The sequence below is a fragment of the Protopterus annectens genome, chromosome 5.part0, assembly GCF_019279795.1.
Source record: "Protopterus annectens isolate FY-2018-M chromosome 5.part0, PAN1.0, whole genome shotgun sequence".
NCBI classification, from domain to species: domain Eukaryota; kingdom Metazoa; phylum Chordata; order Ceratodontiformes; family Protopteridae; genus Protopterus; species Protopterus annectens.
This window is the reverse complement of record NC_056735.1, coordinates 824,637,901-824,659,015: the sequence shown is the minus strand read 5'-3', so window position 1 is coordinate 824,659,015 and position 21,115 is coordinate 824,637,901. Positions and strand designations below refer to the sequence as shown.

The following is a 21,115-nucleotide window of genomic DNA, read 5'->3' as shown; positions in this document are numbered from 1 at the left end:
TACTCTGTCTAATTTGATGCTCTTTTATCATTTAAGCAGACAAAACATTTAAAAAATGTATCTGGGGAAGGCTGTATGATATGAAGTGCAAAATATTGGCACTAATTTTGAGGATGATGCCTTTAATTGTCTAAATGGATCCCTACAAAACAGCTACTCCTTTTCCTAGCTCCCATGTAAGACATAAAATGTAATGTTTATCAGAGGTAACAATTTTGATAAGGAGGAGGGGACATGTGAGAGTGGTCCCTAGTAACCACTGCTATGTGGCAAACAAACAGCTCAGCTCACTCCTTTTTATTCCAAGTAATACACAGTAAGTCTCCGAAACAGCTTCTTGAATCACAATGTTTTAGTTAATTCTACAGACAAAGTATGTGATGACTGTGACAGTGAAACACGATGAACATCAGATGCTTGGCTCCCCTATGCCCATAAGCTTCAACATCAGCTGCTTCACTATCTCCCATTGCACCTGATAGGACTAATGGGACTAGGAAACATGGGTTTGCATTGGTAATTTTCACTGTTGAAACTGTACTTGGTGAGACGGGAAGGAGGTTAGTCCTCACCATGCTCCACTCGTCAGGATAGGTTGAGATTTGGCGGCCTCAGCAAAACAGAGGAGCATCTGACTATAAAAGTCACTACTATGATCACAGTGACAGGTGGTTCACAAACAGCTGGTAAGTCTAACCGACTTCTAAGGTTAATCGTCATACAACTGCACCCTCTAGGCCAGTCTCTCAGCCACATCACTAATCCGTTTGTACAGCTGAGTCTGGTGTGACTAGAACTCATCAGTAAAGGAGCTTAGTTTAGATAATCTAGTCTCAGTGCACACATCAAACTTGTGACTACAACTACTTCTTCTATGAATGGAGGATCATATAGTTATTTAGGCAGAGTATAGATGCTGCTTATGCTTTACTAATGGTAGGTCTTCAGAGCAAGCAGCATATGTCAAGGTGGGGAAGCCTAAGCTGCTGAGCAAAGTGTGGGTGAGGAAGGAGACAATAACATAGTAAAGGATACATACATGGATGTCCAAATAAAGGATACATCCAGGGTACGTAAGTGTGTAGCTGTTATTTCCGAGGGTAAGAGGAAAGGACTAATGTTATCCACATCAGCCTACTGTGAAAACTGCAGGCAAATATTTTGAAAGTTCACAGTAATAGTTTTGGCTAAAATCCCATCCAATTCATTCCACTGCAAGAGCAAGGAGAAGGGTAGGAGTAAAGAAAGACTGCTGCCACAAAAAGGCATTGAGAAGGAACTTTCTGCATTTAAGGTTTTCAAATTTTTGCTTTGTTAAGCAAGGCAGGAATTATTGTGCATGCAATCTTCCCAGTAATTTGGATGCAAGGAAAGGAGGGGGTAAAATGGTGAGGGTGTGAAGTAAGTACAGCCAGCATCCACCCCTCCCAGCTGGCTAAAGGTTCAGTAGTCAGTTGCTGATATGATCCACTTCACAGAACAGAGATTTGAATAGTCGATCACACCAGAATAGCAGTTCAGCATAAAAGCTACCTCGTATGCTGTTCCCTGACTTAGAGTCAGGGAGAGATCAGCTTTAAGATAATCAACCAACAACTCTAATTATTTCCAAGCCTTCCTCTTGCCCAGATTGTTAATGAGACATGTGGTTAAATTTCACCAGATTAAAATTAGCAATACAGGAAATAAATTAGTTGATTTCACCTCAGTGAAAGTGTCAACAATAACTTGACAGTGGTTGTTTCCTCTATGACTGCTATCTTGTTCTCCTGATGGATACTACTGTAATTGTGAAGAATGTCTTTTGGCAATGATGGAGGGGTACTCCTTAACTAAGAAAACAAGTATTTTACTAGTTCAATTTCACCCTAAACACAACATTCCCTCTTCCCAGAATGCATTTTCCTTCCTATAAAATGATCTCTACTCTGCCACATCGAAATAAAGCATTGCTTAACTATTTCTCCACTTCTGTGGCATATCTATGCCTTTCAGCTTCTATACTGCACAGTTAGGAATGAATTCTGAAACAGCAATATGTCTACATTGGTCTACATCACATTAATCATATTTTCATACATTCATAGGTACTTACTAGGCTACTGATCTTCAAGGATCTTAGGAAGCCTTGCCTTACATTTTCACGGTAATTTTTTTAGTTCCTTTTTATGTATGAATATCCCAGAGATAAGCAGAACAAGGAATTTTGAGACACTTACTTATTGCTCCTATCCATGAGGCACATGAGCACTAAACGGATGAGCGGAAGACAGTTCAATAGAAGCAGAATCCTCTGAGATGCATACCAATTCCTCCAAAATGTCCTATCTTTATTGAAAACTAGATTGAGATCTCTTGAGCAGGTGTTAATGTTACCATTAGACTTGTGAAAGTCAAACAAGTCTGTTAAGGCTCTATTAAGTGAGGCACGGGTTGCCTCTAAGAAGTCTGAAAGATACCAAAAAGAAGGGCAATGCACTGAGATAGTCTGCATTGTTTTTATGGTTTAGACTCCTGATTTCTTTAGTGAAAAAGCAATGTGGTTGTTCAAATTGTGACAAGTATTTGCACAAGTACAAACCAAAAGCTGTATTATACTTAATGACTGGTATATGAAAAATGAGCATGGTGGACCTGGATGCCAAACCCTTGGATGTAAGGTGTAAGATGAAGAGGAATTCTTTACAATTGCGGTCAAGAGACAATTTCTTTTCAACATAAGTTCAAAGGTTCCCAGCTATGGGATTAATTTTCAGGGGAAGGTTATTAATGTGATAGTTGCAAGGGAAGTCAAGCTTGTCAAAGGCTACTTTTAAACATTTCTTGACATTTAGTTTTAGTCCATGGTTTTTCACCAGCATTTTACTTGAGAAAGACCCTCTTTGAGGTTCATGCTGTTCTCCTAGAATTTTATGATTGCACTTAGTTTACAGTAAAATGCAAACTTGGTCAGCCATAAACTTTGGCATTTCCTTTGACCTCCGAGAAGGAAGTACAAAAAAGATCTGACCCAAGGACTAAACCTTGTGGCACACCACTAGTGACAGGTCTCTTAAAGGAGGTCAAGCTACCCACCTTGACTTCCTTGGTTCTTTTCGTAAGTCAGTTTACTATCCACCGAGTTATAAAGGGATTTATATTTACCTGGGAGAGTTTAGTTATGGATAACTGAATGTGGGATGGTATCAAATGTCTTTGTGGGGTCTAGGTATGCAATTTGCACTGATTTTTCCACCACAACTACAGTAAACTTCTCAAAGACACTGACCAGTATGAGTTGGCAAAATCTGCACTTGACAAATCCAAACTTGTGTGAAATCTGAGCTAAAGTTGTCCACTGGTAGACTAGCTATGCCCTGTGCATCCGAGTATGTGTTATAATTTACCATTAGATCTGTGCAGTGGTAGGCAATATTGCTGAGGTTTTACCATAGCTAAAGTGCTTGTGGTTATCCTTCGACTAGGTGATCATTTTTATCTCACACGTGGCTTTGTTTGATTTTGCCAGAGTCCAGATTTCTCTGTTAAGTTTTTCAAGAGTGTTTTTAGCATCTTGGGAGTTAAACCTATTTTTGTGTGCAATGAGTTTTTTCATTTTGTCATAGAGGTTGTTCGTATTTGGGTTCCACCATAGGGATTATTATTAAATTTAGTGTTTTGGTTACTTCTGAGGGGACATATGCATCTATGCAGCTATTTACAAGTGCACATAATTTGTTGGTAAAGTATGTGGTGGGAAGGAGCTCTTGAATTTAGCCAATCATTAGTCAGTTTTAGCAGATTAGCCTTATTATAATCTCTAAATACCAAGTTAATGGAAGATGCTTCCTCTTTCAATGTTACAATGAATATGACTGATTTGTGGTTGAATATGACCAGGAGGAAGTTACAAGTAGTAAGGAGCAAAGCTTTACCATACTGGTAAGACCCAGTCTAGGATGTTTTTGCCCCTGGTTAGGTGCACACTAAATGGAACCGAGAGTTTAGGTTGATGAAATCCAGAAATTATTAGGCATGCAAGTTTGAGAATGCATAGGTCTCCCTGTTTATAGGGGGGTAGTTGAAGTCTCCCAGGAAAATGGTGTTTGGCTTAATGCATAGGGACTCCATAGTAATTAGGTAGGAGGTATGGGCAGAAGGAGACATAGAGGGGATCTTCTAGTTAGCTATGATATGATAAGGGTTGTGTTCTCAATGGCATTATATAACTACATCTCTCACACTCTGTGCAAGTCTAAGTATTAGTTGGCTGTCAGTAAATATTTTTATTTATTTATTTATTTATTTATTTATTTATTTAACATTTGTTGACCGGGAATGTCCGACTAGGTTCCACAGAGCCTGTTTTCAGCGGAGGCCCGGGGAGAAATGCTCCAGATGAATGTCTTTGGAATGTGGAAGGAAACCGGAGTACCCGGAGGAAACCCACGCGAACACAGGGAGAACATGCAAACTCCACACAGAAGGCACCCCAGTCAAGAATCGAACCGGAGAACCTCTTGCTGTGAGGCGACAATGTTAACCACTGCACCACTGTGCCGCCCTGATTTAAATATGAGACAATTGCTACATTTTCTCAAGATACCCATTTGAACTAAGCTGGCTACAGAGACAGATGGAAAGTGAAAATCCATAGTGATGCTAATTAATAGGAGCTGAAGGGGGAAGAGCACCTCTGAAGTTTGGATTTGATTTACAGAAGTGCTGTCTGTCTAAAGAGAACAATCTATGTCTACACAAGCGGAGCAATGCACATCTTAGTGCAACCCAGGGTCTCCTTGTGCAACTAGTACCGATTACGTGTACTAGGAATTTATGGAGAATGTTTGACACAGAAATTTATGGTACAGACTGCCTGGGTCTATACAGTACATAGTTAAACATGACTGCATAATAAGTACAATGAAAGTAGCCTGGTTACTTAGCACTGAGCAGGCCTAAGGCTAAAAATATCCAAAAGAGCCTACTGACCAATAAGCCAATAGTAAAACAGCAGAACTGAAGGTTCTACAGCAATCAGAGGCCAGAAAAAAAAGGGCTAGGTCCTTTCTGTAATCTCAAAAACAAAAATAAGTGCAGAGCTATCACAGTAACTCAGCAAGAATGCAAAAAGCACTTATTCCAGATGCATCAGGGCTGTTAGTTTGTCAAGTCCGGTGTAAAACTGTCACAATCAGTAGCCTGATTACTTAGCATCGAGCAGGTCTAAATGAATGAGTCCATGGCTGCAAAAATGCAGGCAACTTATAAGAGCACAGAAAAGCTACAAATATTCAAACAAGTCCACTGGCCAATAGCAAAATTGTATACTTCAAGTTTCTGCAGCAATCACGGTTTTCTCTATATTAACATTCCTTAAAGCCAGAGACAAGGCATGGGTTAACTGGACTAAAACAAAATCCCAACTTGCTCTCCAATCCTACAAGGAACTTTAAAATAAAGCAAAGAGACAGAATAAATAAGACAAGATAAGCTTCTTCTTCTTTCGGCTTTTCTCGATTAGGGGTCGTCACAGCAAATCACCTTGTCCGCTCATGATTGGCAGTGGAGTTTTACAGTGTTGAGTTGTCAGCCCAGCGCCCAACCTTCTACAGAAGGTACACACACGCACATACTCACACCTAGGGCCAATTTTAGAGTGTCCAATCCACCTATAGCATGTCTTTGGGATGTGGGAGGAAAGCGGAGCACCCGGAGGAAACCCACGCGACCACAGGGAGGACATGCAGACTCCGCACAGAAGGCACCCCAGCCGAGGATCGAGCCGGAGAACCTTTTGCTGTGAGGCGGCAATGCTAACCACTGCACCACCGTGGCCACCCTAAATAAGACAAGATAAGCTACTACTCAGAAATCCAAACCAAGCACCATAAAAACCCACAACAATTCTGGTACACAATAAATAATATACTTCAACCTGGCAAAATTAATACACCCCTAATCACCACCACAAATAACTCAGAAAACATCACTACTCAATGTAATAAATACTTTACTGAAACCATCTTAGCACTATCCAACAAACAAACTCCACCTCCTTTAAAAAACTACCACTACCACTCCCATCATCATCTCAAACTTCACCCTACAATCTGTAGCAACAAACGCTATCAAAAATAATTGAAGAGGCTAAAACCCTCAACACTAGCAGCAGACAACTTAGCTGTTGAATACCTAAAGCTAGCTGCAGATGGTATAGCCTATCCTACATCAATATTAATCAGTCAATAACAGAACAGCAAGTCCCTCCCATCTCGAAAACCTCCTACATAATACCCTTACATAAAGGTGGCTCTTTGACTGATTTTGGTAACTATCGACCAATAGCAATATTATCTCCACTGTCTAAAATTCTAGAGAGGGTCACTCATATGCAAGTTACTAACTATCTTACTACCGACAATCTACTAACTAACACACAGCACGGCTTTCGATCATTCCATAGTACAACTGCTGCACTAACATAATTTACTAACACTACCAATTTTCATAGGAACAATAATAACTTTGTATCTTCTATCTTTCTTGATCTATCAAAAGCCTTTGATATGGTTTCACATACAAAACTTCTACATGTCTTCTCTGAGCTAAACTTCTGTAACTCTACTCTTGCCTGGTTCCGAGTACCTCACTAGACACCAGTAAGCAGTCTCTTGGCAACAGTCCTTATCCCTTCTTTTACCTGTAACTCTTGTGAGTCCCCCAAGGCTCTATCTTAGGACCACTTCTATTTACAATATTTATCAATAACCTCCACTTGTCATACCCCCATGCCTCCCTCATACAATATTCAGACAACTCAACAATCATATGTGCTGCACTCTCACTACCTGAACTTCAGACTCTAACACAAAAAGCCTTTCGCTCAGTAGAATCCTGGCTCACTAACAATCAACTAATCTTAAATCCCAATAAAACCAAACCTTTGGTATTCCAACCTAATAACTCTGTCTCCCCAGTTGCACATTTCATATCTCCTCACTAAATAACACTAGCATATTTCCATTCACTCACACCAAACTTCTAGGAGTAGAAATTGACGTCAAACTTAAATTCGATATACACATTTCCCAGACTATAAAAAAAGTACATAAAAAACTCAGTACACTATATAGGAACAAACACTACTTAAAGAATACCAGGATTGCCATTGCCCAAACCCATCTAATATCCACCTGTTGTATGCAGCTCCCATACTAACAAACCTAAAGAAATCAGAGACACAAAAACTCGAATCCTGTTATAATAAGATTGCCAGATATTCTACAAACTATCCAGGTAGATCCCACCATTGTATTGCGCTCAAACAACTTAACTGGCTAGAGTTCCCCCAACTCCTACATTACATTCAGTTAACAATAGCCCACTAAATTCTCTCGAACCCTGAAAAAAGTACCCATCCTAAAAACTTACTGCAACCTTATGCCACTAACAGATCATTACGCCCCACCAATAAGCACCATATTCAAATCAATGTCTCCAAAAATCAGGCAGGTGATTCCCTCTTCTCAAACCACGTAGGAAAAATCTGGAATGTACTACCAAAAAATATTACTACTTCCACATCCCTAGTTCAATTTAAAACTACTCTAAAAACTCACCTCCTGTCCTGGTGGTTGAGTCCCTGTTCTACCGCTGATTACCTCCATCACTATCTCCAGGCCTGCCACTATTTTAGCTTAACCAAAGGTCACTATACTCACTCTGCCTTCAGTTAGCATTCCTGCTATCTATTTGATCTATACTTTCTCACCACTATCTTTATTCCTAAGAACAAACAAGTACTGACTACACCAGGATTTTTATTTCACTTGATATTATATGTAACCGTGGTTGGTCCATTGTCCTATCATATACTACACCAATCCACTGAAGTATTATTTGTTTGAAAATTATTGTTAGGGAATACCTAATGTTGTGTTTAAACAGAACTGTCCTACATTTAACCTTAACACACACTGCATTGCCTTTTATTGCTACTTGTGTATTGTACCACCGTTTATTTTTCTATTATACTGTATTTTTCTAAGTGGAGGTTTTCGCCCTGGGTCTCCGCTGAAAAAGGACATGTGTCTAGTCGGACTATCCCAGTAAACAAATGTAAAATAAAACAAAAATGTTCACTAGAGCACAAACCACGGCAATTCTTAGAATTCATATGTGTATACTTGGCTAACGACTACAAGAGTCCCTGGGAGCCTGGCCATGAGACCCACAAATATGACATATATAGGGGTAATTTACTGACTGCTTCTGTCCATCAGAAACACAGGCACCAGACCAAGGGTCAACTTTTGATTACCCATCCACTGGTCCATGTTGCACTTAAATAGGGATGGGGGAACTCTGCTTCACATGGATGGGGAGCCTTTTCCAGAGAAATTCTCAGGGAAACATTTCTCTCTCTCCAACTTGTCCTATTTACATTACAAGCAAAATTTACATCTTTTAGGCTAGTAGTTTTGCTGCTGTTTGTTTTGCAGATGTGCAAAGGGTTCATCAAAACAGGTCCATGGGTGCCTTGCATGCTAGGCAAAGATTACCTCTCAGAAGTCTGCATGATAATGATAGCAAGTAAAGATACAAGGCTTTGAGGTGATAAGGACACTGTGTTTACTCCCTGTAGTCTTTCAACATTCCAGTTGTTGAATGTGTCCGGTCAGGTACATGCTGGAGGGGGCATTATACTCCATGATGGGTCTGATGAGGGCTGTACAGTGGTATGATAACTTCTCTGAACCTAGATGCCATGCCCTTGCTTACATAATGTTCTTACTACATTGGACATGTTGGTCAAAGACTATGTTACTATCTACATGACTTCCCAGATCCCTGCCTAGTGAATCAACTTTTAGGGGTGTTTTACTGATGAAGTTGTTACCTGGGATGGCTGCCTTCCCAAAAGGTACTATAATGCATTTCTTGGTATTAAGTTTTAAGCCCTGTCTTTGGCATCACGTGTTTGTCTGTGTTAGACCTTACTAAAGGGTGTTCTTGCCTTGTGGGGATTCAATGTCTGCTACCAGTTTGCAGCCATCTGTGAACTAGGTTAGCCAAAGGCCTTTGACATTGGCTTTGACATCTGAGAAGTAGAGGCCAAAGAGGAGTGGGTCTAGCATAGAATCCTGGGGACTCCACTGGTTACCAGCCTCTTTGTGTAGTGGATAACTTTTTTTTTTCTCTGATACTTTTGGCTACATACCAGAATTTGTATCTAACTCAAATTTAGATTACTGATAACAACTTAACAATAACACATAGGGATTTGTACTCTCTGGACTACTGCCAAATGAAGTTTGAAATGAACTATAGCCAGAAAGTCTTTAATGGGTCCTTCAGTAATTGGCAGTATGGTAAAAACAATATGTGCAGTGTTTGTAATAAATGGCTCTAACATATCAAAACATGTGTACTTTAATGGACCTTAAACGGCAACGCCGGGTCAATGAAAAGACTGCAAACCATGGAATTTACCAGACTTGCTTATGGAGGAGGAGGAAGATACTGTCAAATTAACAAAGCTGTCAGTCAATCACATGTACAAAATAAACACATGTCAGCTGACCATCAGAATGGAATGGACAATTTCTAATGTTAGGAAATAAAGTTTAGATTTCGTAATGTATCGAAACCAGTTTACAAGACTTGCAAAACAATCAGTTCCACAGTTCATGTCAAAACTTACAATTCCCCTGCCTCTTTTGGCATACGACACCATTCCCTCACTAGTGGACACAAATTGCACGTTTTGGATTAGCTGAGGAATTCACTACACCTGCCTTTATTCAGTTCAGATACAGTGCATAAAGCAGCATACCTGTAGAGGGAGGGTTCCCGCTTGAGCATCTCCATGCTGACATGCTGCTCCATAAGACTGTACAACAGGATAGGAAGAGATGTGAAGCTGATATTGTAGAGAGTCAGGTAGGCAGCATCATACAGCGGCTGAAAGCACAGAACAGTTACGTTAGCCAAAACTACAGCAAATCTCAATTATAACCAATGCATAATACACAAGACAAAATAAAGCTTTGATTGTTTAAGAATGAAACAGACCAACAGAAAAACATTGATGCTTCACTGTCAAACTTTCTTTAATGTAAAGGTCTGTAATTACTTTTGGCAAAAATAAGATACCTATTTTTTATAGTCTGCAAACAATGTATAAGCAAATGCATGGGAGCTAAATAGTGGTAGATCTTTATTTTCAAAGCAGTAGGCATAATGTTTTCTACAATCGGCAAAATGTAAGCATGATAGCACACTGCTCATTGCCATGTGGTACACAAGGGCTAAAGCTGTTTGGAGTTGTGTGGCACTGAAGGGGTATGGAATTCTAAGTAGCAGTTCTGAATGGAAAATTAATACAGCATAAAGCGATATACATCTTGACTATGCAAGAACTTTACTGAAACAACAAGAGAGAGGCTCCTCTTAGAAATATCTCTAACAGTATATCACCTATTATTTATTATCATACATTACTTACCAACTCACTGCCACTTATTCCCCACTGTCCTATCTCTACCCACTAACTCTCCCCTAGACTAAGTTTAAAAGGCTTTCCCTTAAAATGTCAATGAATCTCATATGAACTTGTCTATGTTCTCCTCCTTTGACAAACTGGTTAGTATTTTTAATTTTTTCTTTCTTCTCTTAACGTTATTACATCTTCAAGATTACCTCTACTAAATATACTGTATGAACAACAATCACATGTTACTTCCTGTTATACTTTTAATTGTACGTCTAAACCACTGTGTTTATGTAAATATCTTATGCAATCACATGTTATCAGCTATATTTTATAACTGTATATATAAACCACAATGCTCATGTAAATATCTTATGTATAGTATGTTAGTAATTATTTCTGGAGCTTTTCTCCCCAGGCCTCCACTGAAAAAACGGACAGCTCTGTCCAGTTGGACCTCCCCGGTAAACAAATGTAACATACACACATAAATAAATATCACCTTTTCTTATTTACTTTTAATAAATTAGACTGTGCTGTTGCACACACACAGTCACATGCACATATTTATAAATATTACTGAATAGTACATTAGCATGTGATCAGCTGATAAATACAGATCAGTCATATTCAAAAATCTGCTATCTTAACAGAGCCACAAAACAACAATGTGCGAATGTAGGGCATCTTCAGCATAAAAATAGCCAGAAGACAATGGCTATTTAAAATAATCTATCATGTGATCTGACACTTCATCCTACCACTGGTAAAATACAATTAATAAGCAGAAAGACAAAATTATTGGATGACAATTCAAATAAACCCACAAGAAAACAATGAATAAACATAAAATAGATAATACCACCACTGCAGTTACAGATGAATAAACTAATCATTGTTCCAAATAGTAAAAACAAACAGAAAAAAAATAGGACCATAAATATTTTGTAAATACCCATATAAACCACAATCAAAGAACTAAATACATATCTATATATACACATATACTTATATATAGATATAGATATATAAATTGATTCTTACCAGTTGATAGAGTTTTCAGAAATTTGAAATTCATATGGTCAAGACCATATGATCGAGTTTTTGAAAACTCAAAGCTTTTGAATGGAGATCGCGGTACAGCGAGGATAGGGAAATTAACCCTTTTCTTCACTGTAGAGCGATCTCTGATTTGGTATATATAGCTTGCAGGGGGGTTGTTTGGGTGCAAGGGTGCTTACCCCCCTGCATAAATGTAAAAAAGTAGATTTTTGTGGGGTTTTTTTGTTTGATGTTCGAGTTTCCGAAAACTGACTTGCATGGTCTCGGCTATATGAATTTTTCTGAAAACTCGATCATCTGACATAGATATATATATATATATATATATATATATATATATATATACACATATACATACATACATATACACACACACACAGCAGCTAACTGTATGAATCACAGCTTTGCTTTTCTTAATTTTATATTGAGATTTTATATATATATATCTGAACATCCATCCATTCTGCACATGGGGTTGGGGTGCCACTTCAAAAGTGATAATCATCTACAGCCAAGGTTTACACTGCAAGGTGGATGGCCCTGCAGCGGTAGTTCATCCATATCACACACTCACACTTATGGCCAGTTTCAAGTGTCCAACCTGACTAGTGCATGTCTTTAGAATGTAGGAGGGAAACCCATGTGAAGGCAGGGTTGGCATGCAGACTCCACACAGAAGGCACTTCAGCTAAGAATAGAACCAGGGAGCATCTTGCTGTGTGGTGGCAATGCTATCCACCGTGCCTCCTTATGAACATAAATATTTAAAAAGGTTCCACAATTAATGTTCTATGTAAACATGGTAAAGCATGCTCACAATTTTCAAAATTTGTACTTCTGGTTTTGAAGAGGGATCTCACAAGAGAAATTAGGAAACACTACCTGAATAACTCTCCTGGCAACTTTTATTAAATGTTAAAATTTACCCAGGACAGAAAGAATTTTTAAGTTTTGCCAAGTGCCTCAAAACTAAGAGCAGCAAAACTCTATATTTTGTTTCCTATAGTTTGCTACATTTTATATATATATATATATATATATATATATATATATATATATATATATATATACACACACACACACACACACACACACAAACATATATATATATTTTTACTTCCAACATTTTTTACAGGTCCTGTTTTGATTTTTTTCATCCTGGTTTTACTGTTTGAATCAGTGATTAATTTATTCTTGTGTAATTACAGTGGTGGCTTACGTGGGTTTTATTTGCAGCATATTTATGGGTCTCATTTTTTACGTACTGTTTTCCCAGCATATAAATATCACAGATTAATTCTCATCTAACAGCATACTAGTACAAACCATTACATATAATCCCTATAAAAAGAAAAAAGTTAACTCTTTTGATTAGCCATTAACAACAGTCACAGTATAACATAGTCTGTAGAAACACATTACTTAAAAGGGGCAGTATAACAACATTGATTTCAGTACACTGGTCTTAAGCCCAGAGATCCACTCAGAAAGAACATACAGAGAGTGATAAGTCTGCTAAGACAGGCTAAGTTGAAGGTGTGACAAGTGGCCATGATCAGACAGCTGCACAGCCTGAATGACAAAGAACATAATGAATGCAGTTAGCACATCTAAAACTGATCTTGAAAAGCAGGAAAGAAACAGAAGTATAACTCACTGAAACTCTGGCAAGAAATAACACAGCTGTTAGTAGCAACTCAGAGACAGGCATCAAAAATGTTACTTGAAGCACTTCAGACAAAGAAATGGAAAGTATTGCTTTACATAAAACTCACATGAAGATGAAAACTTACAATTATCATTACAGGTGTGAAACAAGAAAATTAAACTTGGATGTCCACATAAATTTAAACACAGTGAAGTGAGAAAGGCATTTAACAACAATCTTGCTTCTACACGAAACTGATCAAGAGTTAATGATTATGTCAACATAGATTGTAGAATTATTTAATAAAATACTAGTTGTCATTCAGTAGCTTATTATAAAATTCTAGCTGTGAAAATGTAAGGCGTATTTAATAATTTTAGGCAAGAGTTATGACACATTATTAAAACATTTAACAGCGTTTTCTTAAAAGGAGTAAGGAAAATAGAGGAATACTTATGCATTAGCTTAGCTAGCATAAATTCCTTCTAATTTATAGGCCTACAATGTAATCACAAAGAATACTAACCTGTTGAGAAAATCCACAGTAAAACTGGTACAAAAACTGAGGTAAGATGAAGCAAACATTCTGTAAAAGTAATAGAGATCAGTAAATAGTTAACACCACTCTTCACTAGGTTCACTTTCCTTATCTGTGATGGTTTATAAGTAGCGGAGTATACATATTTTGAAATTAATAACATCCTACCTTATAAAAAAAGTATTGCACAAGCTCTGAAATTCTGATATAATATAAATGCCCATGAACGAGTAGCATCTTTTTCAGATGTTTGAATTTAGGAACTGCATAGTCACTATTTCTTGCAGCCTGACGCCCTTCTTTTCCCATAAGGCCTAGAAAAGCAAGAAAGACAAACAATCATAAGCGCAGAAGTACTCCCAATCCAACTTGTAGAACACAAATGATCTATCAGGTTTTAAAGATGCAGCACTATTGAAATGAAAAGTCCAATAAAACACGCATTGTAGTACTATACTAATTGTGTTTATGATCCAAAAGACATCTGTATAATATCTATCACTTTTCTAGCTGAAACAAAGTCTTTCCAGGCTAAGTCTGCATGTCTTTTGCATGTCCACAGCACTGAAGGAATGATATGAAGGTAGGCATCTCACCTATGCCAACATGTGCTTCCAAAATCATACTAACATCATTCGCACCATCTCCGATGGCCAATGTAATAGGATGTTCCTTTGATGCTTTGATCATTTTAACAATCTAATGGGAAAAGAAAAATAAACACATATAACCATGTATAGCTGCTTTTGGTGTATCAACTCTTTTGATACTTGATAAACTGTAATGGCTCAGTCTATGCGTACTTATATTTAGTAGACCACTGATTTTTTTTTTCCAAGAAGTGTTGCATGCACCACTAACAGCAAGTAAGTCTCACTGCAGAATAAATGGTTCTCAAAAGGCTGGTGGTAGCTAGTTTTCATGATGTACAGTGCTGTGACGCTATCACCCAGATGACCTAATTTCAATTACCTGCTCTGGTACTGGAAATGCCAAGCACAGCTGAGGGGAAATAAACCACTTATGCAAGTTCACCCACTGCAGTTTGGTTTGCTGCAATGCTGGACCCCACTGAAGATGGAAGCCCGGTATACAGTGATATGGCACAGATATTTTGTTTCTGACAAATTGTGTAATCTTTAGTCCTCCAAGGGAGTGCTGCTTCCTAGGGAAGAGATTATGGGACTGTGAACATCCTGATGCTAGAAAGGGGCATTAGAGGACACCTCACTTTGCAAGTGTGCATCTCAGTTGCCAAACAATATCAAGTTACAACACGCAAGTCCTGAAGACCACCTAGATGATGGTCTCTCTTGGTTAGGTCTCACCCATAAGAACAACAAATAAATGGGCCTGTTTGTGAGACAAGTGATGGTCATCAGACGGTACAGAAAAATGCACAATAAAAAGGGTAATTTGCCTAAACAAAGAAACAACTAATGCACAATAAAAAGGGTAATGGCACTTAAAGAACCAACTAATGCTCAATAAAAAGGGTAATGGCAATAAACAAAGAACCAACTAATGCACAATAAAAAGGGTAATGGCACTAAACAAAGAACCAACTAATGCACAATAAAAAGGGTAATGGCACTAAACAAAGAACCAACTAATGCACAATAAAAAGGGTAATGGCACTAAACAAAGAACCAACTAATGCACAATAAAAAGGGTAATGGCACTAAACAAAGAACCAACTAATGCACAATAAAAAGGGTAATGGCACTAAACAAAGAACCAACTAATGCACAATAAAAAGGGTAATGGCACTAAACAAAGAACCAACTAATGCACAATAAAAAGGGTAATGGCAATAAACAAAGAACCAACTAATGCACAATAAAAAGGGTAGTGGCACTAAACAAAGAACCAACTAATGCACAACAAAAAGGGTAATGGCAATAAACAAAGAACCAACTAATGCACAATAAAAAGGGTAATGGCAATAAACAAAGAACCAACTAATGCACAATAAAAAGGGTAATGGCACTAAACAAAGAACCAACTAATGCACAATAAAAAGGGTAATGGCACTAAACAAAGAACCAACTAATGCACAACAAAAAGGTAATGGCAATAAACAAAGAACCAACTAATGCACAATAAAAAGGGTAATGGCAATAAACAAAGAACCAACTAATGCACAATAAAAAGGGTAATGGCACTAAACAAAGAACCAACTAATGCACAATAAAAAGGGTAATGGCACTAAACAAAGAACCAACTAAACACAAGAAAGTAAGACACTGCAGTGAAAAAGCTCATTTATGCAACTTGGTAAAGGACAAATGAACAAGGAAGGTTTAAAAAGTGATTTGGAACATAGTTACAATACATGCACAATAAAGATCAGTAAAGAAACATAAGTTTAAGTTTAACTGCAGCACAGCAAGATATATACAAGGTAGAATTCTACCCCAGAATCATTTCATTTCTCACATTAAGGACACAACCTAGTGATGACTCTATATTATCTTGGCTTTTCATCCCCTCAGCCATCAAATCCTAGCTTCACAGTTATTCAGGACAGCATCCCATTCCTTACCAAATTCCTACATGTATCCCTGGAATGACTGTTATGGCCTATAAACAAAAGATGCTATAGGTTCATAGGTTCGTACTAGGCTATCTGCCCTAGGGCATTTATAAGCCTAGCCAGAGTGTGTGTGGCTTTCACCACCCCTTAGGATGAGAATACTACGCCCTTTTAGGGTTTAGTTTACTGTGCCTCTGTCTAGCAGTGACATAGAGATGACCCCCGGGGTATGCTGCACATTTACCTGAAATCATGCATTTTACTAAACCATGCAACTAACAAATGCAACATCTTTAATCAATCCTGATGGATGAGTGATCTTGTATATTAAACATTAATTAATTGTTACCATATTATAAATTGTTACAGGGAGGAGGAGTCAGGTCTGATGGGCTTTAGCTGGGCTAGTGGTTTTCACCTGTTTTACATATCCAATAAGACTTGATGTCCTTTTTAACTATTTTGCATATCTAATAGGTCTCAGTGCTCAACCAGCATGCAAGTTATTCCCTTACAATTTATTATTTGTTTTGTAATAAAATTATTTTTGTATGAAGCATGATCCCTACCTAAAACTTCCACTGATACAAGATACTACTTAAAACATTCAATAAATAACATATCTCAAATCATTTACAATCACTTTCACTCAAGAGGCTTCTCCAAGTCCATCATTAAATGTAGTGCCCACTTGTACAAGGTTAATAGCAGTCAACATTTGAAAACCCAGATGCGGAGAACAGTTTTTAGTGATAAGGTAAAACACATCTCTGCATTTTGGCATCTTGTTTTTTTTTTCTTTTGTTTGGGTGGAAAATGGTAAAGTAATAACAGAAAATGTATAGAAATAAGAAAAAAGTGGGTTTTATATGTTTTTAAGAGCATTTAGTCAATAACTTAACCTTTAAGTATTTTTTACTGTCTAACTGACTCAGAAGTGAAACTTTAAAAAATAAACTGTGAGAACAGTCTTCAAGTAACCCTTTAGCAGGCTGGACACCTGAGGGATAGGACAAGTTTGTTTAGTTAATGTATAGGCGCTTTACTTTTGTCAAATGGTACCACAATTAATGGTCTCCAGTCCTGTAGATCCTCCATCATTCTAGGATACCAGCTGTCCTAAAACGTTTGGCAGGATTCCATCTGATCTTTAGGCCTTCCCTTCCTCCAGCCTCTTCAATACCCTTTCCATCTCATCTGTTATGTCTTCATCTTTCTATCTGCACTCAGCCTTGACCAAGCTTCTCAAGCTGGTATCATTCCCTTCAGCTTCTCAGGATAAAAACACTACTGTGAAATATTAATTTCTTTGGCCTTCTTACTTATTTTGTTTTCCCAAGACTGCTCACAAATTTTACTCCCTGTCTATTTCCTTCTCATACATATACAGACACATTTCTCCTTTATCAACACCAGCTGCTTTTTTCCATTTCTCCTTTTGTCTTTCTGATGTACTTTGCTAGTCTATTTTTAGCCTCCTCCTAACTTTAACCATGATCTTCTCCTTGTCTTTCCAGTCCTTATAACACCTTTACTTCCCCTGTTATGGCTGTTCTTGCCTACATATTAACTTAGATGGTTTTGGAAACCACTTTAACCCTTCTTCCACATCTTCCCCAGACTGCCCTTTTTATGTTCTCTCAGCCCTTCCACTTCATTACTCAATTTTCACTTGCCCTAATACCTGTTTATGAACCACAGTACTTTGCCTTAGTTGTCTCCCTTATAATAATAATAATAATAATAATAATAATAATAATAATAAATAAATAAATAAATAAATAAATGAGCAAAGAGCACCAACAAATAAAATAAAATAAAATAAAATACATAACATTTACATTAGTTGGTTTGTAGAAGGCATCAATGCAACAGTTTTACCTTAGGTTATTTGCACACCATAGCTCTCAGCTTATTTGCTTAAGAATTAGGAACAAACAAAAATGTCGGGAGGATGGTACAAAGGCCCAAAATCATAAACAGTTTTTAAACATTACTTCAGTTTAACTTAAAAAGTTAATAGAACAGGTTTTGCAACAACTCACATTTTCTGAACAATCTGAAGTATAAACCTCAGTGACTGACATTACTAACTATAATCACTTGTGATTTACCAGGAAATTCAGAAATACTACAATGGACAGGGCAAAACTCAAACACAAAATCAGTGACATTTGGGAGGTATGCCTCTGTCTCAGTCTCTGCCTTGTTATCATCCTAACGGTTCATTTTTTGCCTCTGTCTTCTTCCAGCACTTCATCGTCTTTCAGCAGCCTAGGTTTCCAGCGCCTTGGTTACCCTGTCTTACTTGAATGGCCTGGAACATGATATCACCATAGCTTGTCTTTTTCTATCAGCTCCATTGCACCAAACACAAAGGCCTCAGTCTTTACTATAAGTAAGACACACTTAACACAAATTTTAATACTTTTACAACTACGTTAACATTTTTGTATACAAAGATGTTTATCTTAAACATTATGCTATAAAACTTGTGTATCTGATTTTATCTCTGTTATTACAATTGCACATCTTCTACATTTAGTTAAGATTACTTGGAGGACTACTTAGGTATCCAATGTAAATGTGTTCTGCTCAGACGGTCAACACTTAGTCAAAATCCAAATAATTATACATAAATATGAAATTATGGCTAAGATACCTAATCTAAATGTCAAGTTGCACAGCCCAAAAAATAATTTTGAAACAGCATTAAACTGCAACATTTTTAAGACAGCCAGGTTCAGAATGCATAGACTTACAGACATTTCCCCAAAGTACATTCTACCAGATTTATCTATGTCATCAAACTGTAGCATTAGCTAAAAATCAGTCAACTTTTTCTTTTTTTTTTAACTTTTCTGTTATACAGAAACCCCAGGGTGATTACTGATTGACAGTCAGTTTTTAATTAAGTCAGACAAATTATTAACAGGAAATAATTAAATTGTAAATGATAAAAGTACAAACCTGTGCTTTTTGTAAGGGAGCCATTCGACAACAAAGGACTGCACTGCAGTTCCGGCAGATTTCCAGGAAAAGCTCTTTGTAGTTACCCAAACTTCCATCTTCTGCCGGCTTCAACAAAAGTGACAATGTAGCTCCATCAATGATTAATCCAAAATCTGGCAACTCATTGGACAGCCTATAATTAAACAAAAACTGAAGACACTTAGTACCACAAGCAAACTCTTCAGCTAACAAATTTTATGCTGACTTTTTAAGATGTATTCAAGTTACCAAAGGGAAGGGGAAAATTTATATACTAAACAACTGCATCACAGGAGTCCCTTTAGATAGACATTCTTTTTTTTCCTCAAATTTTTTTTTATTTTCAATTAAAATTATAACATTTACATAATATTTTTAAATATAATTTTAAACAACTATATATAATATTTACAATAGCCTGACTTTCAATTATATACACTGTATGTTATTAAATATAGAATTAACAGATCAGTTATCAGAGATACAGTATTGATTATTGCAGAGTGTCCAACAAAGATACAACTTTCTTCCAAGGATTATTTACCAATGGCCTGGGATAGATTCGTAGTGCTTTGATTTTTATTTCCATCAATGCAGTTGTCTTCAGTAAAGTGTAGAATTCTTCCAAGGTCGGGGGTGTATTTGAATTCCACCTTCTGGTTACGCATTTCCTAGATATAGCAAGTATTGTCCATAACAAATACATATTTGTCTTATTCAGGTAGGTACCTTCATTTACATTTAGTATAATCAATAGTTTAGTTAGGGTAGAGGATTCATTAAATAAAGCTTGTAAAAAATGATTGATTCCATTCTAATATGATTTAATTTTATTACATTCATAAAAAATATGAATCCAGTCTGCTTTATTTAACTTTTCACACCTCCAGCAAAAAACATTTGTAGTAGTACTGATCTTTTTAATTCTATCTGGTGTTAAAAATGCTCTATGCAAGTATTTCCAGTTAAATATTTTCCAGTACTGTGTTGTAGAGGTATAATTAACTGATAGTAAGATGTTACTTTTAATTTCTTCTGTTAACTGCAATGACTGACCTTTTGCTAAGAACTGCCAGTATGACGGCTTGGGAATTGTTTTATATGTTATTAACTCTTTATATAGATTTGAAATTGAATTTTTCTTTTCACAACTATTATATATAAATTCATACAGAAAGCGTATTAGATATGTAATATCTTTAAATGATGAATTATTAATTAATCTGCATAAATATTGAATGTACATTAGAATGCTTTGTAAGGTTAACCAGTCCTGTGTTGGAATATTGTAAGCAGTTTTTATCATATGTATATCTAAAACATTGAATTTATTTACACATTGAAACCAGCATAAGAATCCATTTTGTTCCCAGGAGGTTATTGTTTCCCTATATATTTTGTGAGGAAAGTTCTTAGTGATGGTAAATGAGGTTAAAAGGTCAAACCAAAATTTTTAGATCTATATTTGCATTGATAAGTTTCCTAAAGGAATTGATGTAATGATTAATCAGTGCTGTTTTAGAAGGTTTTGTTGTATTATATTGTATACTTATGCATAGTATGTACCAGGGTTTGTTTGATTTGTCTACTATTAAAAATGTTTTTAACAGATTAAATTAATTTGTTAATATAGCCATTGTTAATTCTTTACAGTTGGCAAAATAATTTGGGTTTATCCAGTCAATTGTAGTTTTAAGCACAGATGCTTTTATACATGTTTCTACTTCTCGGAAGTTCAATCCTTCTTGTTTACAGGGTCTAATGTGATGAGTTAGAGCTACTCTATTCTTTTTGGGATACCATAAAAATTTTATTAAACATGAGTTTATTTCTTTAAGAATGCATCTTTCAGGAATTAACTGTATT

General features: G+C 36.8%; 1 protein-coding gene across 6 annotated transcripts in view; it reads right to left on the bottom strand.

Moving 5' to 3' along the window:
* The window catches only part of ATP11A (ATPase phospholipid transporting 11A), a 1,534,794-nt gene that overhangs the window by 201,028 nt on the left and 1,312,651 nt on the right, over window positions 1-21,115 (bottom strand). For all 6 annotated transcript variants that reach the window (XM_044072636.1, XM_044072632.1, XM_044072633.1 and 3 more), the window contains exons 20-24: window positions 19,229-19,403; window positions 14,319-14,421; window positions 13,891-14,036; window positions 13,711-13,770; window positions 9,818-9,945 (exon numbers count right to left, since the gene is read on the bottom strand). In XM_044072636.1, the coding sequence (XP_043928571.1) occupies window positions 9,818-9,945; window positions 13,711-13,770; window positions 13,891-14,036; window positions 14,319-14,421; window positions 19,229-19,403 (612 nt within the window). The remainder of the gene's footprint in view (window positions 1-9,817; window positions 9,946-13,710; window positions 13,771-13,890; window positions 14,037-14,318; window positions 14,422-19,228; window positions 19,404-21,115) is intronic.